The sequence below is a fragment of the Nansenia antarctica genome (assembly GCF_963989245.1).
Source record: "Nansenia antarctica genome assembly, chromosome: 1".
Classification (NCBI taxonomy): domain Eukaryota; kingdom Metazoa; phylum Chordata; class Actinopteri; order Argentiniformes; family Microstomatidae; genus Nansenia; species Nansenia antarctica.
In genome coordinates, this window is record NC_137674.1 from 63,135,841 (window position 1) to 63,163,289 (window position 27,449).

Here is a 27,449-nt window from a genome sequence, read left to right on the forward strand (position 1 = left end):
GGAGGGCGGGCTGTCGTCCTCTTCCTCTCCCCCTACACAGGCTGCAGCAATCCATACCGCGGTAGAGCGTCGTTGCTGTGCGCTGCAGCTGGCCGACACGGACGCATTCCCCTTCATACTTACCTGGCAGGGGAGATACCTTGGTCAAGATGGAGGTTCACCCAGGGCGAGGCTTGGCCATTGCACTCCGGCCATGCTGACCACTGCGAACGGGGGTCCGTCGTATCGGAGTGCAATTGTTGATGACGTGATTGGTTAATATTCCATACACAGTCGCATCACCTGACGTGGGAGGTTCAAGGAATAAAGGGGAGGTGACATTGACCGAGAGTGACAGAGATCTCCTGCATACCAAGTAGCCATGTGTTACTAGGTGCACATTTTATTTTTTCACTAGGTGACTGATTTTCCTGCTTGGAAATACAGCTTATTTGATCAAAAGTATACTTGTGCTTTGTCTTTTCCTAAATGCCATTTATTTACATTTATTCACATGTTATTGGACTGATTTTCCTGCATGGAAATAAAGCTTATTTTATCAAAAGTATACTTGTGTGAGAGTGCTTTGTCTTTTCCTAAATGCCATTTATTTACATTTATTCACACAGAAATATGAAGATGTCTTAAGATGTCTTGAGATGTCTTGGAAATATGAAGAACACAATGAATGTCATAGTATTGTCTCAGCATTTTATTATTTAAAAAACAACATACACAAATACATAATCATACTGTGGATTACTAATTGATAAAGACATTTACAGGAAATTGCAGGAACTATTATAAATAGGAACAAAATGATTATGTGTACAACATTATTATATGAACAAAATGATTATATGTACAAAACCTTTTGTAGGTAGGACACTATTGGACCTCGGCCCAAATCTAGTACTGAACCTGACCCCCATGCTAAACCATTTGGAAGTACAGTATACTAGGACTCCAATTCAGACACACTGGGGGGCTGTCACAAATCTACTAACTCTAATTATGTAAAATACAAATAAATAAATAAACAAGAATGTGTTTGTTGTGTAACAACTCCCCCAAGATTCCCCTCCACCACAGAGAGACTAAACTGTCCTTCTGAAAGAGACTACACTGACATCCTCCATCCCAGACAGACTACAATGACCACCATCACAGTGTGACATGGGAGAGTTACTCCATATGAGAGTGGAGAAACTTACTCTTCAGGTAGCATGTGTTCCTGATGTTGTGGACTACTCTTTTATCAACAATTTCACAGTATTGCCCATTGGTGGCAGTTGACTTCATACCTATCCCAACAAGTTGGCATGGTTCCCAAAATGTTTTATGATGTAGGAACAGGAGGGAGTCAGTGATGGCTGAGGGTGGGAAGAGAAGCTTTGCTCCCTCACTCTTCACAGCCTGTCAGGGGATCTTCTCTGTGGAGTGGCAGGAACACGGTCCCTTCAAACAGGAGCTGTGGATTCTCTGAAAATAAAAGACATCAAGTATTAAGGTATACAGGCTATAGATTCCCATCAATATTTTTTATACAAGGTCTTTCAGTAAGACTATTTTACCTGACATGGTAGCCCATATGCCTGTGATTTTCACCGGTTGCCTGTGGTTCCTGTCTTCACCAAGTAGCGTTGAGTTGGGTTGGCGTTGTCTCCACATTGTTTTCTTTTTGTGGGTGCAGCTTTGTGGGTGCAGCACTGGCCAGAGAAGTCATTACACATCCTCTCCACCACCTCCTTCACCACCTCATCCTTGAACTACCAGAGAGAGGAGGAGGAGAGAGACATAATAGTCCAGTCAATCTGTGGTTTAACCCAGGGGAAATTGCAATAGTAATCATTCAAGTTTTTTTGTGATCCCTAGGGACAACCAAATAACATATTAAAAGTCTTAGTCTTAATATTTATTGGATCAAGGTAAATTCAGGGGTCGAAAATGTGGGTTTTTGTGCCAGGCGCAACACAGCCAGTTAATAGGATAAAAAATTTAACTAATAGATATCACCATGAAACTTCCCCAGTTAATCACTTACATTAGGACTAATATTTTTTGTATTACAAGTTTTCTGAAATATTATGTTTAAATATGCAAATTAGGCATTATCTAATGAAATATGTGCTAATTTGCATAACATTCAAAATCAGAAATCTGAACATTGGATAAAGCCAGGTAAAAAATTCTTGTTTCATCTTGTTGTCATATTAGAGTCAAGGTCCTCTATAACAGGGAATTTGGATAACTCTTTTTATCACTCCATAAATCTGAAAATGCTGTCAACAGCCATAAAAAGTAAGCTTTGCCATGTTTTTAGGAGTAAATGTTACATAAATCAGGCTATGAATGATATATTAACAAACCCCTCTATAGCAGAACTCGGAATGTAGATAGGAATACAACTGGAAAGTTTGGTGTATGTAAGTGCTACTGAAGTGGAGATTTCTGGCTCAGAGTATGAGAAAAAACAATTTTTGAGAAAACGGCCATTACCCACAATTATATTTTTATTTTATTGTATTCAAACAAAGTCAATCAAATTAGTTTATAACACATTTATTATCATTGACATTTCGGAAATGTTAATGTTTTTCTATGAAAACCATGTTGCATATCATATACAGATTAAACACTTCAATGAGAAATAAACCACATAAACCTATAAACCTATTAAAACTTTATAAATACAATATTTAAAAAATTAGACCAAGCTTGAAATATGCCTTTACTGTAGGCCTACATGTAACCTTCACTCCATGTCCTCATCCCAATGTTGTGCCGACATATTCGCGCACACACCTCTGCATTCTGAACAGGCTACAGAGCAATCAAGTCCTTGACGACGGCATTTGCAGCGCATAGTGCCACAACCTGACTTGCAATTACAGCGCACAAGCTCCAACAAGTATTGAGGAGCAGGGTCCTGGTCAGAATGGATGGGAATGAGGCATGAGTCTTGGATCCTCCAGCCCCATTCCTCTGGTGGTAGCGAGTTTCCCATCCATTCCTGAACCTGATGGTACACTCTGAAGCTGTGAAGCATGGCAGACGACGATGTTGGCGGCAAGTTGCGAGGGTGGATAGCCGTTTTGCTGTCAGTCACTTTAGTATAAAAACTTTTCAGCCTGAGGTCATTGAGAGAATCCATTTCTGCTCCTTTGTAGATTAGTATCATTGCCCTTTCCCCTGCAGCAGCAATGTCATCCTTGGTAGCAGATTGTTTCTGAAAAATGCTGGCCTGTACTCTGAATGAGTCGCTTTCTCTAACCAGACCCAGAGATACCCCTTTCCCAACCCCAAAGAGTCTGGATGTTGTATCACAGCCAAGCATGGCATGCGCGAATAAGATGTTGTTGCTAACATCTTCACCCAACACATCTCTTGCTTGCCCAATGTTCAAAAACCTGTAACTTGATGAAGACGACTTCTTGGGCTCAGACATGAAGTACAGTTCTCCTTGCTGATAATGGTGTAACAGAAGAATGAGGAGGTCGGTGTTGTCTCCAACAAGGACAGTTCGATGTTTCAATGCTGCTGTCACTGCAGTTTGAACTATGAGCACATCGGCGTCTCCCTGAGCATTGTGAATGTCAAACCCTGCAAGTGTTAGTCCCTCCCCCAACAGGTTTATGAAACGTTGTTTGTTCTCCTTGTTTGACAGAAATTCCTGTTTTTTCAACCTCAGTGACATGGTTGACGGGAATTAAACCTTCCGGCCAGTGTTTGTGTTCCTCCTTTTATGGGCACCATCCTTTGTAGATGGCTGGTTGCTGTACCCATCAAACACAATCACCACTGATTGCCCATAATGTTTTCGAACATAACCTATGTACGTTTCCACTATTGCTCCATATGTTTTTCCTATCTCCCAGGGTAGTCGGTGGAGAAGGGCCCCTCCATCTAAAACGTACAGAATGTCTCTTTCTGGCACATCATCATGAGGGACTGCGTTCCATATTGCTTTTGCAATTTGGGGTTTGTTCGCTGGGAGAAACACTGTTTTCGTTTCGAAGAGCGCAGGTGGATACCCGCAGAGTTCATACTTGAAGGCTTCAGCTAACTTGTCTGCCTGTGTCCCAGCAATCACTAGTCTCTGAAACAAGAGCTGCGAATCAATATGGACAACTTCTTCTTTGTTCAGTTTGACTGTGGATTTGGAATCCATGGTGACTGCATGTGCTTTCCTCTTGAAGGTATATTCTGTCACCTTTTTCCCTACCATGTCCTTTAAGACCCTTCTACCAACTTCTTTTGAATGGTCCACATTCACCGCATTATGGGCTGTCACACCAGTGATTAGGTGCTGAAGGTGTTCATACCCGGCAAACGGATTTTGTGACTCCAACAATTGAAGTATTTTGATAGTGTCAGCGTTGTCTCGTGCCTGTCTTGATGCAGAAAGGTCCTTGTGCTGTTCACTAGTTTCATAGTTTACCCCTGTCACTTCTTTCATGGCATTGTTGATTTCAGATGTTGCAGGGTTGGAAAGAACCCACACCAAACGTTGTGTTTCAGACACACCCCTTCCCCGTGTCAGTCCTCCGGTTGATTTCATACTTCGCATGAGGGCTTGTTCTATTACAAGGTCGGGGGATAGTCCGGCCCAGTATTCATTTGATCTACGAACAACTTGCAGACCATCTTCCTGAAATCGTTTGTAAACTTGGGGATGTGTGTCTTCTAGTTGGCGCATTTTCTGGAGGTATATGGTCAATGATTTTACATACAAGTTATGTCCGGAGGCAGCCATGAATGGCATCATGTCTGTCAGGGTATCAAGGTGCTGATCCCAATTTCCAGTTCTCTCCGATCCAATGAATGCACGGACTAGGTCGATCATCTCCATGTACTGTAGCCAGAGTGCTGCTGTCCGGTCATCTACCATGGTTCTCTTCTCTGCCTCCAAACGCTGAGCTATGATCTGGAGTAGTGCACTTGCATTTGTCCTGGTTGCAGTGGCAGCCATAACACTGTCATACAGATCTGAGGCTTCTGCTAGTTCTTCTGGTACTTTGGCATGGTCTGTGGATTCTCCATCTGGCTGATCAGAAACTGTTTCCTCACTGTCATCACCAACAGTACCATCTTGAGTCAACTCTGACACATCCTCTGAGTCCACAGCATAGTTTGCTTTGATTGGGACAGGCAGTTTGACATGAAAAGTTTTCGCTTCCAGTAGGGTGTTCAGTGCTCCATCAACCAGGAAATGACCTCGTATGGCCCTGGCAACTGCTTTTCCTTCGAGCATTTTGGGCACCGTATTTGGTGTGTACACTAATTCAAGGATTTCTTCCAAGCCAGAGCCTGACATCAAATGGCCAACTGCGCCAAGGAAACTCATGAGCACATGGAACCCACCAAGTCGGAGAACGATAGATTTCAATGGACTGCCAGGTGCTTCACTTTCAATAATTGTCATCGCTTTCCACCATAGTGGTTGATCAAAGGTTAGAATTGGAGTGACCTGGTAGCGAGCTGCGTGATCATGAACGAACTGCAGAGTGGAATGAATGCAAGTCAGATCTCCTGGATCCATGTCAATCATGGGTAGGAAGATGACTGACGACTGACCAGGCTGATCTCCAGTGTTGAGCATTTTCATCATCCCGGACCATCCAGGCCTTGAGCATTTGCCGAGCAGCAAGGACAGCTTCCAGAGTCTATCAGCAGGCGTCTCTCTATCGTCTTCAGAGTGCTCTTCACATTCCCTGTAGGTAAGATTCTTGAGGCCCCCAGACTTCTGTACATATGGAACAATGTTAATGCGTCCGACATCTGTTAGGTCCTTTGCTGTCACCTTGATACGTGGAATGATGGAAGCTTGTTCAATTTTGGGGGTGATGCATGCAATAATTCCCATGCCATGGAACATTCCATGGCCATCAATTGTTCGGATATTATGGTCAGCATTATCAGCAACATATTGTATGAAGTGCCCAGGTGTGAGTCCACGTACCTCAAGTTTCTCAGCTACTACTAATGTGTTTTATTGTATTGAGTGGTAGAATTAAAGAAATGTCTAATCCTTTGTTTGAACTAGGCTACTTACCAGTGACAGCTGTACACACACTGTGGCTAGCTAGCAAACGTCAGCTAACCGCTAGCGAAGAGTAACCTGTAATTCAATGCAGCAAAAATGACGATTGATGACAATTATAAATGTGTTTTATTGTATTGAGTGGTAGAATTAAAGAAATGTCTAACATCTTTGTTTGAACTACTTACCAATGACAGGCTGGGAGTGGTGTTTTCATTGTGTAATTGTATTGAAATTACGTCATTCACTTCATTAATCAATGATGCATCAAGTTGTGTGTTATATATTGTATTCACAGGATGGGGGGGGGGGGGGGGGGGCGTGACACATGATGAGGAACATTTGTGATGAAAGCCAGTCTAGCGCTAAACCAGTCGCAGAAAATGAGAGTGAAACTTATAGTGTCAACAATATTTGGTTTCGTTTTTTTTTCTCATAACACGCAACTTTAAGTTTTAAAATGTATTTTCATAAATATGTAGTAATGTGTTTTTAGCATGTTGATGTTCTCTCAGTATGTTGGGATCTTATAAAAATGCAGTTAGACGTTCGTAGCGATGTAACACTGTTAGCAGCGTTTGTTGTGGTTTCATCAGTGACTTTTCTCCCATTCTGTGTTTGAGGTGCACCAACATTCAAATACTCGTGTCGTCTTCAATTTCTGTCCGATTTCAATGTGTGACACATCATTTGAAAGCTTACAATCTGTATTTTCAGAATATGTAAAAAACTGAAAGTGTATGTTGGCAACTGATTGATGAAAACATTGTCTGGCGTCACATTTGGCAAATAAGTGGGTGTTGGGGTAGTTGTACCCCTAATACAGGTATAAGACTTAAGAATATCCTCTGAAAAAGTGTTTTATTGGAAAGATTGACCCCCAAAACATAGGAAAAGACACCAAATATGTTGGATAGGTATACATAGGCCCTCCAATATTAACACCATTTTACCCAGATGGCGTCACTCTAAAACATTGTTTAACCTCTTTTGACCTTGAAAAAAGTATGATCCAATAAATTAATTAATTAAGACTTTTAGTATATGATGCAGGAGGGTATTAGGAACAATAAAAACTATGAAACATTACTATTGCAATTTCTCCTGGGTTGGGCCTTTTTTTGAGTTAGATTGACTGGACTATAAGGAGGAGAGAGACATAAGGAGGAGAGAGACATAAGGAGGAGAGAGAGAGACATGAGGAGGAGAGGAGGAGAGAGACATAAGGAGGAGAGAGACATGAGGAGGAGAGAGAGACATGAGAGTGAGAGAGGAGGAGAGAGACATGAGGAGGAGAGGAGGAGAGAGAGACATAAGGGTGAGAGAGGAGGAGAGAGAGCCACGAGGAGGAGAGGAGGAGAGAGAGACATAAGGGTGAGAGAGGAGGAGAGAGAGAAAATCATATTGGGCCAGAATTAAAAAAAAGATATATGGTCTGACAGACAGTACATATCATCTTCACCAATCATGTGTACATCTGAAACATTTGACAATCACCCATAACTAGCGCACTGTCCATAATGGACTAATGGGTGGATTCATACATGAATGAATGAATAAAGGATTAATTGAGTGGAGAGGCAGAGGGATAGGATAGGGCTTTCACACCGGCAAAGAACCGTGCCGAATACACGGTGCTGTAGGCGCGTGCAGTGGCCGAGGAGAGTGTACTATTTTCGGGTTAGACATATATGCATGCTCTCGGGGTTCAAAACATTACTTCCCGGGGTGCCAGAATGATGCCTGATGGCTCAAACTGACCGTATACTGATGGTGGAGTTATCCAGCATAGTCTTGTATTTTTACCACCTTCCTAGCCGGTGTTAGAGAGTGTATCCCGGGCATTGTCTTTGTCCGCGGTAGGTGTTATTCGCGGACAAAGACGGTGCCCGGGATACACTCTTTGCGGGTTAATAACGTCGCCTTACCGGGGCTTACGGTGAAAATTCAAATGTGTCCGGACAGGGGAGAGGACAGGGAATGTAAATCACTTTGAATGGAGTCGATTGGAGACCCCCATCGATGTCGACACTGCTCGGAGTGAAAAGAACTAGTTAACGCGCTAACTAGCATGCTTCGTGAAGGACATTGCTTCATTTACACAGAAATACTTTGACTTATTAAAAGAATAAGTACACACACAGTGTGTAGTAATTTATATCAAAATGACTTAGTTACTCACTCGTTTTGAAGGCTAGAGTCTGATCGCTTTTCTGCTCAGTTCGCTCTGTGCTGAAGGCGTGACTGTCTTCATTGAACCAGTCAAACCTCTGTGCTGAAGGCTGGACAAACAGTCAAACCGGTATCTGATTGGGATGTCTATACCCGGCTCTGCCATCTGATTGGTGTAGCGGGTATGGACACTGTCATCTGATTGGCGTAGCGAGTATGGACACTGTCAATCACAACGCGTAGTGAGTATAGACATTGCACTACTGTAGACTCGTTGCCTGCGAACTCCCCAAATGTGGGAATCTCGACTGCATAATTTGTGGTAGTGGGGGACTGCGTTCGCGCTCTCCCCTGATCAAATCTGTTAAAATAAAAAGCAATCATGATTATCTCCTTTTCCTGTTTGTAATTTCCTGTTCCCTTCTAATTCCGACTCTGGCCTGCATCCCCTATCCTGATATCATCAGTGGCGGGCGGTGCATTTCACACCTAGGCCTTCAGTGATGTCCTACCTGAATTATTCCACCTCTTAATACCATCATTATGACGCCATGGCTCTAGAAACTATACATTTAGACAGAAACGCAGTATAACCGGGCGTTGCCATTGTTATTATAGCGGCACCTTGTCTGGGTGTATTCAATTCATTGCATGAAAACGAAAGCGTCAGTTATTTCCCGAACTTTGCGGTCTGTCGATCTCGATAGGAGAACCGTTTCGAGGTTCCATTTAAGGATGGTTATCTTCCTCGTGTTCATACGGTCACGGGGGTGTGTCGTTTTCCATGGTAGCAGCCCGGGAAGTGGTTAGAAGATCGCATTGAAGCCCCACTTACTCACACAACTGAGCCAGGCAACACAACACACATATCTATGGACCCCAGGGTCGCTCCGTATGTCTACATCTCTTGCAGAAAACATTAAATGCTTTGTACTCACCAAAACAACTGATTATTTGAACACAAAATCCATCCTCCTTTCTTTCCTCAAGAAGACTTCAATGTCTCTGTTGTACAGTTGATCAGTTCCACCAATAAGTCATTTTCTACATGGATAGCGTCGCTAACGTCGGGGTCGGCCGTTCTCTTCTGATTATGTCTACTTTTCTTAGAAGGTTCTTCTTTGTTGTTATAATATCTGCCACCAAATCTACCTCTTCTCCTCCTTCAGCCATTGTGGCTGCTTGTAGGCTCCGCCTCCCAATAGTTTGTATCCAATCAAAAGACGTGCAGGTGCTGATCAGGTGCTCCGCCATCCAGCAGGCCCCTTCGTCGGATTTGCTTGGATTTGCTCGCCAACTCGAGATCTGACTACGGCACGCCACAGTTCTTTCCTCGTTCACTTTAAATTACAATCTGTACTCGCGCCACTGTTGAATCTGCAGGCGGGCAGATTTCTTGGTACCCTGGCAACACATTATGGCTGAAATATGATTGGATAAAAGCTAAAGGCCAGCCCTCCAAATGTCTGGAAGCAGCGCAACCAAGAGGAAAGCTATGAAATGAAGAGAATAGACTACGGGAATAATTTAATACATATTTGTAGAAAAAATATATCAAAATTAAATGTATATTCTGATTATGTTTAGGCCAGCAGAGAAGGCCTTGCTGGCCCTGACGGCACACCACTGGATATCATGCAGAAGTCATGGAACATTTGCTCTTCGGGCATATGACGAAAACAAGCGCTCTCGCTATTTTAGCCAAATAAATGTACCGGTAGTTAAACTCGGAACAAACGGGCAAAGTTGGGCAAAGTTGAAACACTCTGTGCGTGCATGTCAATCAGACGGACAGAAACGCCCACTTAAAGAGTGGGGGTAGTGGTGGTCTAGTGGATAGTGAGTTCGACTTGTGATCTGAAGGTTGTGAGTTCAAATCCCGCCTGAAACCACACTAAAGAGTAAGGCACATAGCCCTCAGTTACTCCAGGGGGGATGTCCCTGCAATTCGTAATTGTAAATCGCTTTGGATTAAAAGCGTCTGCTAAATGGCAAAAAAAAGAGCCAGTTTCTGGCTAAAGTCTAGTCTAGGGTTAAAGTCTAGTCTAGGGTTAATGTCTAGTCTAGAATAAAGTCTAGTCTAGGGTTAATGTCTAGTCTAGATTAAAGTCTAGTCTAGATTAAAGTCTTGTCTAGGGTTAAAGTCTAGTCTAGGGTTAATGTCTAGTCTAGATTAAAGTCTAGTCTAGATTAAAGTCTAGTCTAGGGTTAATGTCTAGTCTAGATTAAAGTCTAGTCTAGATTAAAGTCTAGTCTAGGGTTAAAGTCTAGTCTAGGATTAAGGTCTAGTCTAGATTAAAGTCTAGTCTAGATTAAAGTCTAGTCTAGGGTTAAAGTCTAGTCTAGATTAAAGTCTAGATTAAAGTCTAGTCTAGATTAAAGTCTAGTCTAGATTAAAGCCTAGTCTAGGGTTAAAGTCTAGTCTAGATTAAAGTCTAGATTAAAGTCTAGTCTAGTGTTAAAGTCTAGTCTAGATTAAAGTATAGTCTAGATTAAAGTCTAGTCTCGGTTAAAGTCTAGTCTCGGTTTAAGTCTAGTCTAGGGTTAATGTCTAGATTAAAGTCTAGTCTAGTGTTAAAGTCTAGTCTAGATTAAAGTCTAGTCTAGATTAAAGTCTGGTCTAGGTTAAAGTCTAGTCTAGGTTAAAGTCTAGTCTAGGTTAAAGTCTAGTCTAGGTTAAAGTCTAGTCTAGATTAAAGTCTGGTCTAGGTTAAAGTCTAGTCTAGGTTAAAGTCTAGTGTAGGTTAAAGTCTAGTCTAGGTTAAAGTAAAGATTAAAGTCTAGTCTAGATTTAAGTCTAGTCTAGGTTCAAGTCTAGTCTAGATTAAAGTCAAGTCTAGGTTAAAGTCTAGTCTAGATTAAAGTCTAGTCTAGGGTTAAAGTCTAGTCTAGATTAAAGTCTAGTCTAGGGTTAAAGTCTAGTCTAGGGTTAAAGTCTAGTCTAGGGTTAATGTCTAGTCTAGATTAAAGTCTAGTCTAGGGTTAAAGTCTAGTCTAGGGTTAAAGTCTAGTCTAGGGTTAAAGTCTAGTCTAGATTAAAGTCTAGTCTAGGTTAAAGTCTAGTCTAGGGTTAAAGTCTAGTCTAGATTAAAGTCTAGTCTAGGGTTAAAGTCTAGTCTAGATTAAAGTCTAGTCTAGATTAAAGTCTAGTTGTTATGAAGGCCCACAGTTTAGAGCCAGTTTTAGTTTCCCCGAAATCGGCCCTTTTTGCCCTGTTATTTCCTTTCTTATTTTCCATACTATTCCTGTACGTTTCATGAAGGTGTATGTATTATTATTGTAATGTTTATGTATATGTTTGATGACGTAGTATATCCGGGGTGTGTCCGTGACCCGGATGCTAGGTTCGGTGGTGTATATATAGAGACGGAAGTGGTCTGTGAGTCAGTGTGTGACGAGAATTCGAGAGAGAGAGTAACGAGAGAGAGAAACGAAAGGTCGATCTAAGATGGCGGAGTCAGTAGCACGCACACCGTGCGGAAGCTGAACCAGTTTAGCTGTGTCCCCGTTAGCTAGCCTTGCCAGCCGCCGGCTGCTACCGTTGGACTAAGTGAGACCCAGTGTGGACAAAGCCGTCGCCTTCACGAGGTGGACTGCGACCGACCGTGGATCACCGGACCTGAGCCTTCACACCTCGTCGCGGACTCCGAAGAAGCCCCTTTCCCTTCGCGTTGCTACGTCACCCCCCCCCCTTTGTCTGCTGTTTCCTCGAAGCACCTGCGAGCTCCGACAAGGCCTCAACGCGCTCCTTGCAGCGCCAGACTCTAAGCCTGTTCCAGGCTAGGTACTGTGAGTGAGTGATTGAGTGTGTGTGTGGCCGGCGGGGAGGGAGTGTATATATCTGGGGATGTATACATCAGTTATGTAAATAAATGTGTTTGTTCATATAGGATACCGTTACCGTGTGTTTAGTTGTTTGTATGCTAATGCTAATTCCAATGCTAATGCTAATGCTAATTCCAATGCTAATGCTAATGCTAATTCCCATGCTAATGCTAACGATGGTAATGCTAGTCTAAAGGTTTGCTGGCGCCCCCTACCTCTATCCTCCTACACTGCCTATTTAGCTCAGAGTTAGTTAGATAACCAGCCCTTCCTAAATTCTACAGTCCTTTTAGCTACTCCCTGGTTACAATTGGTCCTTCGAGCCGGATAGGTAGTGTAGTGATAGCATGGCTGAGCGCAGCCAACCAGACCAGACAGTTACCCCCCCTTCTCCGCCCCCTGAGCCAGAGCCACGACCACAGAGAGTCCCGCGGTTGCCTCCGAGGTTACAAGAGTATGAGCTTGAGCTCGAAAGCTCACTGAGTGGTAGCGAGGAGCGCACTCCACGGGATACAGTGGTCGGAGAGGCCGAGGTGTCCGCCGGCGCGCGGGTGGCTAGCACTGAGACAGCCCTCAAAGAGCACCAGCCTGAGGATGAGATGGCAGAACAGCAGGGTTTTGCCGTGGAAACGGAAGAGCAGGAAGGAGAGGCCCGGTCCGACAGCGCCTGCGGGCGGAAGAGGGAGGGCCTCAGCCTTAACGATCTGCCTCCCAGTACGGCGCGCTCGAGACCTAGCTCCTGCCGCTCAGTGGCTTCCTCCCGGTCCAGGGTTTCCGTGGGCAGTTCTGCCTCTGGGGCGGATAGCCTGCACTCCAGAGGGAGTAGTGCCGCGCTGTCCGAATGTATGCGCCAACAGGCCGAGGTGGCGTTAGAGCGAGAACGCCTCCAGTTCGAGCGTGAACGAGAGAGGGAACGCATCCAGTTCGAGCGCGAGCGCCTCCAGATGGAGGTGGCGGAACGCGCGGCGGAGAGGCAGATGGAGTGGGCGGAACGCGCGGCGGAGAGACAGCGCCAGGAGGCACTAGAACGTGAACGCTTCCAGATGAACGGAGCGGAACGCGCGGCGGAGAGACAGCGCCAGGAGGCGCTAGAACGTGAACGCTTCCAGATGGAGCGCGACCGCCTCCAGATGGAGAGAGAGCAACTGCACGGGGAGAAGATGGAGGAAGTGATGCAGACCATGCGCGACGTGTGCATCAGCAGAGCTCCGTCGGCCCGTAGCTCCAGAGCATCATCCGCACGGCCCTCTCGAGTGCCATCTCCTGAACCCCCCGCCGATGGCTCCATGACCCCCGCCATGAATGTCCAACTACAGGCCCAGCTGACCACCTTGAAGGAAGAGGACCAGGGACCCGACCGCTACGCGGCCCAGAGGGAGCCAGCGTCGCTGCCCGGGAGGGGAGCCATTCCCCAAGAGCGTAGCACACCCCTAGGTCCTCCAGTGGACCAAAAGGACACCCAGACCGTCACTCCAGCCCCGATCATCCACTACAGGATGTTTCCCCAGGTGGAGGGACCCAAGTTCCCCTTCTTCAAGGACGAGGACAGGAGCCAGTATGTGGAACTACGCATGCCTAGACACGCTCTTGGACGACTCCTGCTCAGAGTCCTACAAATATGCGATTCTCCTTCAGCATGTGAGGAACCCCAGAGCCCACAACATGGTTCTGGCCCATGCCTCCGCACCGACACCTTACACCAGAGCGCTCGCCGACTTGGATGCCCGCTACGGTCGTCCCTGGAACCACGCCCTTGCTGAACTGCAAGCCCTCGAACAGCAGGCCCCCATCAAGGATGAACGGGCGCTGGATGACTTCGCGCTCCGCGTGCACACCTTGGTTGGAATGCTGAAGACGCAGGGCCCAGCTGGCGCCAGCGAGATCAACAGCACCTCCAACGTCGAGCGGCTGCTCCGCAAGATCCCACGCTTCCGGCAGGAGAGGTTCCGGCGACAGCAGCGCGTTCGTAACCCCGGGAAGTTGGGTCTGAGCATGGCTGCCTTCGCGGAGTTCCTACTGGAGGAAGTGCATGACACCAACGTAGACGCCATGGGTTACGCTGAGCCGAAGAAGGAGAGGGAGAAGGGAGACCGCTGGGACAGGCCGAGCTCGAACAGAGGACGCCCAGTAGGAGTGCTGCACACGGAGGAGGAGCCTCGGAGAGAGAGGAAAGCCCGACCTGAGGGAAAGGATTCCTCTCAACCCCATCAAAAGGGACGGAGAGGTCCACCGCCATGTCCGTACTGCACCAGCGAGCACTGGTTCAATGAGTGCAGTGACTTCAACAACCTGAGTACCGAGGCCAAGCAGAGGTGGCTCGAGGAGAACAAGAGGTGCTGGAACTGTGGGCGCGACCATCTGGCTAAGAACTGCACCTTGAGGAGAAAGTGCAACCGCTGTGAGGAGGTCCACCTCAACATCTTACACGAGGTCTCCCTCGCCAGGTCCACGGAGGGCACCAGAAGCCCTAGGTCCGGTAGCGCACCGGAAGAGGCAACACCTGTCTACTACCTAGACCCAGCCCGGAGCAGCGGCTCCAAGGTCCTACTGAAGGTGGTGAAGGTCCGACTTCACCACAACAACGCTGTGTACGACACGTACGCCGTTCTAGACGACGGGTCGGAACGGACCATCCTTCTCCAGGGGGCAGTGCGCCAGTTGGGGCTCCAAGGGACTGCGGAGAAGCTGACTCTGCGCACGATACGTCGCGACCTTAAAGAGGTCACCGGGGCGAGAATCAACTTCTCTATCTCCCCGGCGGGGCGGCCGTCGGACAGATATCGGCTTCGGAATGTCTTCACCGCAGACCAGCTAGCGCTCTCCCGCTACGACTACCCCCTGGAGAGATTACGCGCAAGATATTCCCACCTACGGCGAGTAGACCTACATCCGATAGAAGGAGCGGAGCCAACCCTTCTCATCGGCTCGGACAACGCTGAACTGATCGTGTCGCTCCGTCCTCCGCTGAGAGGACCACGAGGCTGCCCGATGGCTGTTAAGACTGCGCTTGGGTGGGCCCTCCAAGGCGCTACCGAGGGGAGAGATAGAGACGGGAGAGCTACGTCATCCCTCCATGTCCGAACCGAAGAAGCAAACCAACCAACCGGACCGCCTGGAGTGGAATCTATTGCTGCCAGTGCACCTGGAACAGTTAGTACCACAAATGGTTCACCACAGGATGACCAACCAAAGAAGAAGTCTCTGTGGACAGAGCATAAGTCTCTGGATGGGAAGACCTACTTCTACAACACAGAGACTAAACAGTCCTCATGGGAGAAACCAGACGACCTGAAATCTCCTGCTGAGCAAATGTTGTCTAAGTGCCCGTGGAAGGAGTACAAGTCTGACACGGGAAAGCCTTACTACTACAACTCCCAGACTAAGGAGTCCCGGTGGACCAAGCCCAAAGAGCTGGAAGATCTGGAAGCGATGATCAAAGCGGAGGAGAATGGGACGGTAGAAGCTGCAGCTCCTGGCACCGCCCCCGTCCCCACTCTTCAGGTTGATCCTGCTGCTACCATGGCGACCATGATGGACATGGAGGCCATGGCGGCAACAGCTGTTGCCGAGGAACACCTGCAGGTGGCCATGCACCCTCACGTGGCCGAGGTCAGCATTGACGCACCCGTCAACTCCGTCGAGTACACGTCAGCCATGGAAGTCTCAGCCAGTATTGTAGACGCCTCCAAGGAGGAAAGGCCGGAGTTGGCGAAGAAAACGTACAAGTGGAACCCAAAAGAGGAGGCCAAGCAGGCCTTCAAAGAGCTTCTGAAGGAGAATGGTGTTTCATCCAACGCGTCATGGGAGCAAGCCATGAGAATGATCATCAACGACCCACGCTACAGCGCCCTGCCCAAGCTGAGTGAGAAGAAGCAAGCGTTTAAGGCCTACAAGGCTAAGAAGGAGAAGGAACAAGCCAAGCAGCTCAGGAAGAGGAACTGGGAGGCGCTGAAGAACATTCTGGACAACATGGCCAACGTCACCTACCGCACCACCTGGTCCGAGGCCCAGCAGTACCTGCTGGACAACCCCACCTTCGCTGAGTACGAGGAGCTGCAGAACATGGACAAGGAAGACGCTCTGATCTGCTTCGAGGAGCACATCCGCGCCCTGGAGAAGGAGGAGAAGCAGAAGACTCTGCTGAGGGAGAGAGACAACTTGTCCGAAGGTGCCGTGGTACTGGTGATCGACCAGTCCCTTCCACGCGCCGCCTGGCAGACAGGCAGAGTGACCAAGGTCCTGCCGGGTCCGGATGGAAGGGTGCGGACGGCCATCGTGGACGTTGGTGGTCGCACTTACACCCGACCTGTGGCACGCCTGATTGAGCTCCCTCAAATTACGGAGGACACTATCACCTCCTACCTCACGCTGCTAGAGCAGCCTAGCCAGTGTGCCTTCCTTAGTTAAATGAAACCGAGGGTTTCATGGGGCGGCTGTTATGAAGGCCCACAGTTTAGAGCCAGTTTTAGTTTCCCCGAAATCGGCCCTTTTTGCCCTGTTATTTCCTTTCTTATTTTCCATACTATTCCTGTACGTTTCATGAAGGTGTATGTATTATTATTGTAATGTTTATGTATATGTTTGATGACGTAGTATATCCGGGGTGTGTCCGTGACCCGGATGCTAGGTTCGGTGGTGTATATATAGAGACGGAAGTGGTCTGTGAGTCAGTGTGTGACGAGAATTCGAGAGAGAGAGTAACGAGAGAGAGAAACGAAAGGTCGATCTAAGATGGCGGAGTCAGTAGCACGCACACCGTGCGGAAGCTGAACCAGTTTAGCTGTGTCCCCGTTAGCTAGCCTTGCCAGCCGCCGGCTGCTACCGTTGGACTAAGTGAGACCCAGTGTGGACAAAGCCGTCGCCTTCACGAGGTGGACTGCGACCGACCGTGGATCACCGGACCTGAGCCTTCACACCTCGTCGCGGACTCCGAAGAAGCCCCTTTCCCTTCGCGTTGCTACGTCACCCCCCCCCCTTTGTCTGCTGTTTCCTCGAAGCACCTGCGAGCTCCGACAAGGCCTCAACGCGCTCCTTGCAGCGCCAGACTCTAAGCCTGTTCCAGGCTAGGTACTGTGAGTGAGTGATTGAGTGTGTGTGTGGCCGGCGGGGAGGGAGTGTATATATCTGGGGATGTATACATCAGTTATGTAAATAAATGTGTTTGTTCATATAGGATACCGTTACCGTGTGTTTAGTTGTTTGTATGCTAATGCTAATTCCAATGCTAATGCTAATGCTAATTCCAATGCTAATGCTAATGCTAATTCCCATGCTAATGCTAACGATGGTAATGCTAGTCTAAAGGTTTGCTGGCGCCCCCTACCTCTATCCTCCTACACTGCCTATTTAGCTCAGAGTTAGTTAGATAACCAGCCCTTCCTAAATTCTACAGTCCTTTTAGCTACTCCCTGGTTACACTAGTCTAGATTAAAGTCTAGTCTAGGGTTAAAGTCTAGTCTAGGGTTAATGTCTAGTCTAGATTAAAGTCTAGTCTAGGGTTAAAGTCTAGTCTAGGATTAAAGTCTAGTCTAGATTAAAGTCTAGTCTAGATTAAAGTCTAGTCTAGGGTTAAAGTCTAGTCTAGATTAAAGTCTAGTCTAGGGTTAATGTCTAGTCTAGATTAAAGTCTAGTCTAGATTAAAGTCTAGTCTAGGGTTAATGTCTAGTCTAGATTAAAGTCTAGTCTAGATTAAAGTCTAGTCTAGATTACAGTCTAGTCTAGGGTTAAAGTCTAGTCTAGTGTTAATGTCTAGTCTAGATTAAAGTCTAGTCTAGGGTTAAAGTCTAGTCTAGGATTAAGGTCTAGTCTAGATTAAAGTCTAGTCTAGGGTTAAAGTCTAGTCTAGATTAAAGTCTAGATTAAAGTCTAGTCTAGTGTTAAAGTCTAGTCTAGATTAAAGTCTAGTCTAGATTAAAGTCTAGTCTCGGTTAAAGTCTAGTCTCGGTTTAAGTCTAGTCTAGGTTAAAGTCTAGTCTAGATTAAAGTCTAGTCTAGGTTAAAGTCTATTCTAGATTAAAGTCTAGTCTAGATTAAAGTCTAGTCTAGTGTTTAAATCTAGTCTAGATTAAAGTCTAGTCTAGGTTAAAGTCTGGTCTAGGTTAAAGTCTAGTCTAGGTTAAAGTCTAGTCTAGGATTAAAGTCTAGTCTAGAGTAAAGTCTAGTCTAGATTAAAGTCTAGTCTAGGGTTAAAGTCTAGTCTAGATTAAAGTCTAGATTAAAGTCTAGTCTAGGGTTAAAGTCTAGTCTAGGATTAAGGTCTAGTCTAGATTAAAGTCTAGTCTAGATTAAAGTCTAGTCTAGGGTTAAAGTCTAGATTAAAGTCTAGTCTAGATTTAAGTCTAGTCTAGTGTTAAAGTCTAGTCTAGATTAAAGTCTAGTCTAGATTAAAGTCTAGTCTCGGTTAAAGTCTAGTCTCGGTTTAAATCTAGTCTAGGTTAAAGTATAGTCTAGATTAAAGTCTAGTCTTGGTTAAAGTCTAGTCTAGATTAAAGTCTAGTCTAGATTAAAGTCTATTCTTGGTTAAAGTCTAGTCTAGATTAAAGTCTAGTCTAGGTTAAAGTCTAGTCTAGATTAAAGTCTAGTCTAGATTAAAGTCTGGTCTAGGTTAAAGTCTAGTCTAGGTTAAAGTCTAGTCTAGGGTTAAAGTTTAGTCTAGATTAAAGTCTAGTCTAGATTAAAGTCTGGTCTAGGCTAAAGTCTAGTCTAGGGTTAAAGTCTAGTCTAGGTTAAAGTCTAGTCTAGATTAAAGTCTAGTCTAGGTTAAAGTCTAGTCTAGATTAAAGTCTAGTCTAGATTAAAGTCTAGTCTAGGGTTAAAGTCTAGTCTAGGGTTAATGTCTAGTCTAGATTAAAGTCTAGTCTAGGGTTAAAGTCTAGTCTAGGATTAAGGTCTAGTCTAGATTAAAGTCTAGTCTAGGGTTAAAGTCTAGTCTAGATTAAAGTCTAGATTAAAGTCTAGTCTAGTGTTAAAGTCTAGTCTAGATTAAAGTCTAGTCTAGATTAAAGTCTAGACTCGGTTAAAGTCTAGTCTCTGTTTAAGTCTAGTCTAGGTTAAAGTCTAGTCTAGATTAAAGTCTAGTCTAGGTTTAAGTCTATTCTAGATTAAAGTCTAGTCTAGATTAAAGTCTAGTCTAGTGTTTAAATCTAGTCTAGATTAAAGTCTATTCTAGATTAAAGTCTAGTCTAGGTTAAAGTCTGGTCTAGGTTAAAGTCTAGTCTAGGTTAAAGTCTAGTCTAGGGTTAAAGTCTAGTCTAGATTAAAGTCTAGTCTAGGTTAAAGTCTAGTCTAGGGTTTAAGTCTAGTCTAGATTAAAGTCTAATCTAGGTTAAAGTCTAGTCTAGATTAAAGTCCAGTCTAGATTAAAGTCTAGTCAAGGTTAAAGTCTAGTCTTGGTTAATGTCTAGTCTAGATTAAAGTCTAGTCTAGGGTTAAAGTCTAGTCTAGATTAAAGTCTAGTCTAGATTAAAGTCTAGTCTAGGGTTAAAGTCTAGTCTAGGGTTAATGTCTAGTCTAGATTAAAGTCTAGTCTAGGGTTTAAGTCTAGTCTAGGATTAAAGTCTAGTCTAGATTAAAGTCTAGTCTAGATTAAAGTCTAGTCTAGGGTTAAAGTCTAGTCTAGATTAAAGTCTAGTCTAGGGTTAATGTCTAGTCTAGATTAAAGTCTAGTCTAGATTAAAGTCTAGTCTAGGGTTATTGTCTAGTCTAGATTAAAGTCTAGTCTAGATTAAAGTCTAGTCTAGGGTTAAAGTCTAGTCTAGGGTTAATGTCTAGTCTAGATTAAAGTCTAGTCTAGGGTTAAAGTCTAGTCTAGGATTAAGGTCTAGTCTAGATTAAAGTCTAGTCTAGATTAAAGTCTAGTCTAGGGTTAAAGTCTAGTCTAGATTAAAGTCTAGATTAAAGTCTAGTCTAGTGTTAAAGTCTAGTCTAGATTAAAGTCTAGTCTAGATTAAAGTCTAGTCTCGGTTAAAGTCTAGTCTCGGTTTAAGTCTAGTCTAGGTTAAAGTCTAGTCTAGATTAAAGTCTAGTCTAGGTTAAAGTCTAGTCTAGATTAAAGTCTAGTCTAGATTAAAGTCTAGTCTAGTGTTTAAGTCTAGTCTAGATTAAAGTCTAGTCTAGGTTAAAGTCTAGGGTTAAAGTCTAGTCTAGATTAAAGTCTAGTCTAGGTTAAAGTCTAGTCTAGGGTTTAAGTCTAGTCTAGATTAAAGTCTAGTCTAGGTTAAAGTCTAGTCTAGATTAAAGTCTAGTCTAGATTAAAGTCTAGTTTAGGGTTAAAGTCTAGTCTAGGGTTAATGTCTAGTCTAGGGTTCAAGTCTATTCTAGGATTAAGGTCTAGTCTAGATTAAAGTCTAGTCTAGGGTTAAAGTCTAGTCTAGATTAAAGTCTAGTCTAGATTTAAGTCTAGTCTAGTGTTAAAGTCTAGTCTAGATTAAAGTCTAGTCTAGATTAAAGTCTAGTCTCGGTTAAAGTCTAGTCTAGGTTAAAGTATAGTCTAGATTAAAGTCTAGTCTAGGTTAAAGTCTAGTCTAGATTAAAGTCTAGTCTAGATTTAAATCTAGTCTAGTGTTTAAGTCTAGTCTAGATTAAAGTCTAATCTAGATTAAAGTCTAGTCTTGGTTAAAGTCTAGTCTAGATTAAAGTCTAGTCTAGGTTAAAGTCTAGTCTAGATTAAAGTCTAGTCTAGATTAAAGTCTAGTCTAGGTTAAAGTCTGGTCTAGGTTTGTGACGGCCCTGGCCCCATATATTGTCCTGGCCTGTAATAACATCTGTTTCCCTGTCTGCAGAGAGGCCTCCTGCTGGACAGGGTTACTAATCAGGGGAATGCAGATCAGCTGGTGGACAGCTGATTGTGCCCCACCTGGTTCCAGGATCCGGGACATATAAAAGACCCATGCAGGCCTCAGTATGGAGGCCCCCTTCTAGGCACCATTATTTGTCTTATTTGTTTGTTCCTTGTTTCACACCATGCAACACTCACCTCACCACTTTCCACTACACTCACATTACACCACTGATTTACTGACTACCACACCTCATCTTATTATTGTATTTAGCCTCATTTAGTTTATAATAAAATATTTATTTTCATTACTTTAAAGATCGTGTGTGTGTCTCCCGTCTTTTGTCATGGTCATGAGCCTGGCCGTGACAAATTGGGGGCTCGTCCGTTTTCGTTTTTCTAGCATTATTTTTGATCACCTTTTGGTAAGTAAATATTGTTTTTTTTTCTATTGAATTCTACCCGGTACTTTTTTGCTTAATTGATAGTTAAAACATTGTGGTTCATCATTACTTGTGGTGCGACTCCCATGGCTTGTTGCCTTGATTGGCAGGGGGTGCCTTGTTAAGTTAATAAGCGCGTGTCTCTGTTAGTAGCCTAGGCAGAGATTTTGGTGAATGAACTGCAAACTGGTGTCGTAGTCAATTCCCCACCAGTTCAAAATTATCGCCTGCGGGTGTTTTTTTTGAAAGCCTTGAGTGGCATATTAAGCATTTTGGAGACACACTTATCGCATTTTTGTATATAATAGCCTATTGTTAATTGATCTGCGCGATCGTTTTGTTTGTAATGGTGCTTAGATAGGGTTTTTTCTATTGGGGCAAGAGGGTGTATACAATTGGCTGTCAGTTGCGCACATGTAGGCTACGGGGCTGCCCTGGTAGGTTTACGGTCTCTCTCCTTTGAGTCTGGCTGAGCGTTTTTCTGTAGTGTTGCGGTACGGCGGCTAGAGCAATTGTCTCGGGGACACATTCTTAGCTGTCAGGTGGGCGACCAGCTTGCTGGGGGTCTAACCGGGCTGACGAGTTAGTGTTTAAAGATCCTCCCGCTAACGCATGAAGACTAGGGTTGAGCTTACTCAGTCAGGTCCTGGGGTAGGCAGTCAGATAGGGGCATGCTCCGTTGCGAGGTTGTCAATTTCCTCTGATGCGCGCTGAGTTGTCAGTGTATACGCCATCTTGGGTCCATAGGCCTACATTGTCCTGTACTTAATATTGTGATTTAATAAAATAAAAATGTCTGGAGTAGAGGGGTTTATAGCAGCTCCATCCTATGACTTATTGTACCGTTTTACTAAAGCTCAATTGTTATTGGTTGCAAAACATTATGATGTAGCGGTGGTAGAACAAAAGAAACATGAGCTTAGGGCATGTTTAGAGTCGAAACTGGTCGAGATGGCAATTTTGCCACAGCCTGTCAAGGGTTTAGCTTCGCCTGTTGCTAAGCACCCTTTTACATTTGACCAGGAAAAAGAATTGCTCAAACTGAGATTAGACCAGGAATTTGCACTTGAGAAAATGAAATGTGAAGTCCAAATGCAAACTGAAACGGCTAGATTGGAGTTAGAGAGACATAGGTTGAATTTGATTGAAGACGGTAAAATCAGTAGTGAAGTCTTAAGTAGTGGGGGTTCTTTTGCTTCCAGGGGAGCAAATAGAGGCTCATTTGATACAGCAGGAAACTTGAAACTTTTACCTAAATTTAATGAAAGGGATCCTGACTCGTTTTTTTCGTTGTTTGAGCGCCTCGCTGACACTCGTGGTTGGCCAGATGCTGAACGCACCCTCATGTTACAATGTGTTTTTACAGGTCGAGCACAGTTGGCATATTCGTCCCTGAGCCGTGAGGATTCTCTGATTTATGAGAAAGTGAAGTCTGCAGTGCTTAAATCTTATGAACAGGTTCCGGAGGCCTACAGACAGAAATTTAGGAATTGGAGGAGAAACAAGAGTCAGACACATCTTGAGTTTACAAGAGAATTAGTTTTGCATTTCAATCGCTGGTGCAAGGCGTCTGATGTAGATGATTTTGATGATTTGTGTGATCTGATTGTACTGGAGCAATTTAAAAATGCTATTCCCCAGAATATAGCCACCTATATTAGTGAAAAGCAGGTGACTACTCCTGCTGAAGCTGCTGCGTTGGCAGATGATTTTACATTGATTCATAGCAGGGGTAGGTTTGGAGAGCCGCGCACGTTTGGTGAGTCTCGCGCTTATGTGCCAGAGCCTGGGTTTCAGAGGAGTACCTTTGGTTTTGATATGCCACCTGCTGGTCAGTCAGTTGCAACTGATTTTGGTCGTAGAGGTCAGAATAGTTCAAGGAGTTATGAGAATCAGAATAGTTCAAGGAGTTATGAGAATCAGAATAGTTCAAGGAGTTATGAGAAAGTGTGCAGTCACTGCCATAAAAAGGGGCATGTTAAATCTGAATGCTATGCTTTAAAGTCTAGAGGTAAGCCTTGGGCTCCAGTGTCTCATGGGGATGGGGCTAAAGGGGCTGGTTGCGCGGCGCCGGTGGTGCAGCGGGTTAAGTCTGCTGCCCAAGCCTGTGATTCGCTGTCCCAGGTGCGCTCTACACATGTTGAGTCTCCACAATCCTCTGACCTTGAATCTTACTTGCCATTCCTTACAGATGGTTTGGTGTCCCTCGTCGGTGGGGATGAGAAGGTCCCAGTAAACATTTTACGGGATACTGGGGCATTTGATTCGTTTATTTTAGCTTCTGCTTTGCCATTTTCTGATGCCTCTGACACAGGTGACTCCATTCCCATTCGTGGTATGGGTTTGGCTGTATTGCATGTTCCTCTGCACAGAATAATTCTTTCATCTGATTTGTTTCAGGGTGAGATGACTGTGGGTGTGCGCCCAGCGTTGCCCTGTGAGGGGGTGACCATGATCATGGGTAATGGCTTGGTTGGTGCACGAGTGTGGGCAGATGTGGCGCCACCTGTGGTGGTTACGTCTGTGCCAGTATTTAAAAGCAAGCCTGATGAAAGTGAACGGGAGTTTCCTGAGGTGTTCACTGCGTGTGCCGTAACTCGTGCCATGAGCCGTGCCACGCCTGACCCTGACAAAATGGTGGATGATGTGGAGCATGTGATATCACTGTCTGATTTTCCCCTGTCTGTCCCTCACAGTGAACTGGTGAGAGAGCAGCGGGCAGATCCAAGTCTGAAAGAGCTGTTTGAGGGAGCTCTCCCTGCTGGGGGGGTGAGGAACAGCGCCCATGCCTATTTCATTCACAATGAGGTATTGGTGAGGAAGTGGGTTCCCCATGGCGTTGAGTTTGTGGGAGACCCCATTTACCAAATTGTTGTGCCCTCCAAGTATCGCAGCTTGGTTCTGCAGGTGTCACATGATGAGGGTGGACACCTAGGAGTTTCTAAGACCTATGATCGCATCCTCCGTTACTTCGTTTGGCCTCGCCTTAAGAGGGATGTGGCAGCCTATGTAAAAACATGTCATACATGTCAGTTGACAGGAAAGCCGAATCAGAGCATTACACCGGCTCCATTGAGTCCGATTCAGGCAACCAGTCAACCGTTTGACCATCTCATTATTGATTGTGTAGGTCCCCTCCCTCCGTCTCGTACTGGGGCTAAGTATTTGCTGACTTATGTGCCAGGCTACCAGGTATCCTGCAGCTTTTCCCTTACGCAATATCACCACCAAGTCTGTAGTCCGTGCCTTGACTCAGTTCATTTCAATCTTTGGCATACCAAAAATCATCCAGTCTGACCAGGGTTCTAATTTCTCTTCCCATCTGTTCGCTCAGGTCCTGAAACAGCTGCGCGTTAAGCACAACAGGGCGTCAGCCTATCACGCGCAGAGCCAGGGCGCATTGGAGCGATTCCATGCAACTTTGAAATCTTTGTTGCGCGCCTACTGTACTGAGCTGGACGGAGATTGGGAGGAGGGGCTTCCTTGGATGATGTTAGCCGCCAGGGAGGTGAGCCAGGAAAGTACGGGTTTTAGTCCCAATGATCTGGTGTTCGGACACACAGTACGTGGCCCCTTGGCCGTTATCCAAGATGATTGGAAAGAGTCCTAACCACCAAAAAACTTGCTTAGATACGTGCTCGGCTTTAAGCATAGGCTTTATGAAGCCGGTGAGCTGGCAAAAGAAAAACTAGCTAGTGCACAAAAGAAAATGAAACGCCTTTATGACCGCCGAACTGAGCCACGGAAGTTTAGCCCGGGTGATCAGGTTCAGGCACTCTTGCCCATGGTTGATTCCCCCTTTTGTGCTAAATTTACTGGTCCACATACTGTAGTAAAGCAAGTGTCTGATCTTAATTACCTGATTGCTACACCTTTGCGTAGGAAGCCTAATCAGCTCTGCCACATTAATTTATTGAAACCGTATTATGACCGTGTGTCTGATTCTGTGGAGCAGGCGTCAGTTCCTGTTCGTCCGGCGTGTGTAGCCAGTACAGTAGGGGATTCCCCTCAGGTGGTGGCAGAGCCTGAGGAGGATGGCCTATCCAGTCCCGGCCAGGAGTTGTTGACTGGAAGATTGAAAAATTCAGAGTCCCTTCGTGATCTTGGGAGCTCGTTGGGGCATTTAACAGAGGTTGAATGTACCCAACTGCTGCATCTTGTTAAGGATTATCCATCCATTTTTACGTCACATAAAAGGGAAGGACAATGTAGTGGCAGATGCATTGTCCAGGGCCCCTTGTTAAAATTGTTTTTGTGTTAACTAATTTCGTGTTTTTACCCTTCTACTGTTCCTGCTCCTCTTAATTATGGCTTCATTGGTACCTGTTGCCGAGGTTGGAGTAATGGTGGTTGGTCCTGAATACAGGTGATTATATATTATTTTACTGTGGGGTGTTTCCCTGTTGTGCAGTGTTCCCTTTGGGACCCTGTTTCTATGGGAGGGGGTGTGACGGCCCTGGCCCCATATATTGTCCTGGCCTGTAATAACATCTGTTTCCCTGTCTGCAGAGAGGCCTCCTGCTGGACAGGGTTACTAATCAGGGGAATGCAGATCAGCTGGTGGACAGCTGATTGTGCCCCACCTGGTTCCAGGATCCGGGACATATAAAAGACCCATGCAGGCCTCAGTATGGAGGCCCCCTTCTAGGCACCATTATTTGTCTTATTTGTTTGTTCCTTGTTTCACACCATGCAACACTCACCTCACCACTTTCCACTACACTCGCATTACACCACTGATTTACTGACTACCACACCTCATCTTATTATTGTATTTAGCCTCATTTAGTTTATAATAAAATATTTATTTTCATTACTTTAAAGATCGTGTGTGTGTCTCCCGTCTTTTGTCATGGTCATGAGCCTGGCCGTGACAGGTTAAAGTCTAGTCTAGGTTAAAGTCTAGTCTAGGTTAAAGTCTAGTCTAGATTAAAGTCTAGTCTAGATTAAAGTCTAGTCTAGATTATAGTCTAGTCTTGGTTAAAGTCTAGTCTAGATTAAAGTCTAGTCTAGATTAAAGTCTAGTCTTGGTTAAAGTCTAGTCTAGATTAAAGTCTAGTCTAGGTTAAAGTCTAGTCTAGATTAAAGTCTAGTCTAGATTAAAGTCTGGTCTAGGTTAAAGTCTAGTCTAGGTTAAAGTCTAGTCTAGGGTTAAAGTTTAGTCTAGATTAAAGTCTAGTCTAGATTAAAGTCTAGTCTAGGGTTAAAGTCTAGTCTAGGTTAAAGTCTAGTCTAGATTAAAGTCTAGTCTAGGTTAAAGTCTAGTCTAGATTAAAGTCTAGTCTAGATTAAAGTCTAGTCTAGGTTAAAGTCTAGTCTAGATTAAAGTCTAGTCTTGGTTAAAGTCTAGTCTAGATTAAAGTCTAGTCTGTACAAAACGGTGGAGAATGGGGGGAAAGGGGTCCCAGACATCCTAAACATCATTAGGGCACAGGGACTCTCCAACCTCATCACCAACATCAACAACACAGATAGGAAAGCCAGGTTCTTTGAAATATACTATGCCACACCCATCCTCCGGACACTCAGGGTCACCTCAGCTATAAACCACACTGTGCCCTATAGCTGGGACCCCCCTCCAGTCTACAAGATATGGAGGGACTTTGCCTTCAGGACAGGACTTTCCACGGCTGGGCTGGTCTCATGGAAATACAGGACCATCATGTCCTTCATAAGATCGAAGGACACCATAACTCACCCAAAAGCCAGCACAATCCAACAGGTTTGGAAAAATATAAATCATAAATGTACAAACAATAAACAAAAAGACATTGCCTGGATGGCTGCTCATGGTTGTCTCCCCACTAGGGAATTCTTGCATAGGCGGCACATCGCAAAGACTGAGAAATGCCCCCACGGATGCACGGACACAGAACACATTAACCACCTGTTCTGTGAGTGCTCCGTGGCCAGGCGGGTCTGGGCCCTGTTTGTTCCCTCTGTCTCCCTCAACAGCCTCCTGACCCTGCCCCGCTTGACGGCCGAGAACATCTTGTATGGTCCTCCCGGGGGGTGCACAACCCCCCAACTACAACAACAGTGGAGGATCATCAGCGCCGTCAAGCAGGTCCTCTGGGAGACGAGGAACATCAGGGTCTACCAGAAGCAGAGCGTCGACCTGACAACCCTGAGGAGGAGAATCACCCTCTTCCTCAGGGACCACGCAATCACTGATTTTAAAAATAACCAGGAAAAAGCAAGAGAGGTGTG

General features: G+C 45.1%; 1 protein-coding gene across 1 annotated transcript; it reads left to right on the forward strand.

The window, feature by feature from the left end:
* Positions 1–2,934: 2,934 nt before the first annotated feature.
* Positions 2,935–23,946, forward strand: LOC308151893 (pre-mRNA-processing factor 40 homolog A-like; the record flags this gene model as incomplete). The annotated part of the gene is made up of 5 exons (XM_080524785.1): positions 2,935–3,004; positions 15,108–15,886; positions 15,920–16,195; positions 23,640–23,700; positions 23,936–23,946. 5 exons carry the CDS (start codon positions 2,935–2,937, stop codon positions 23,944–23,946), a joined length of 1,197 nt encoding a protein of 398 aa, XP_080380911.1.
* Between the last annotated feature and the right edge of the window lie 3,503 nt (positions 23,947–27,449).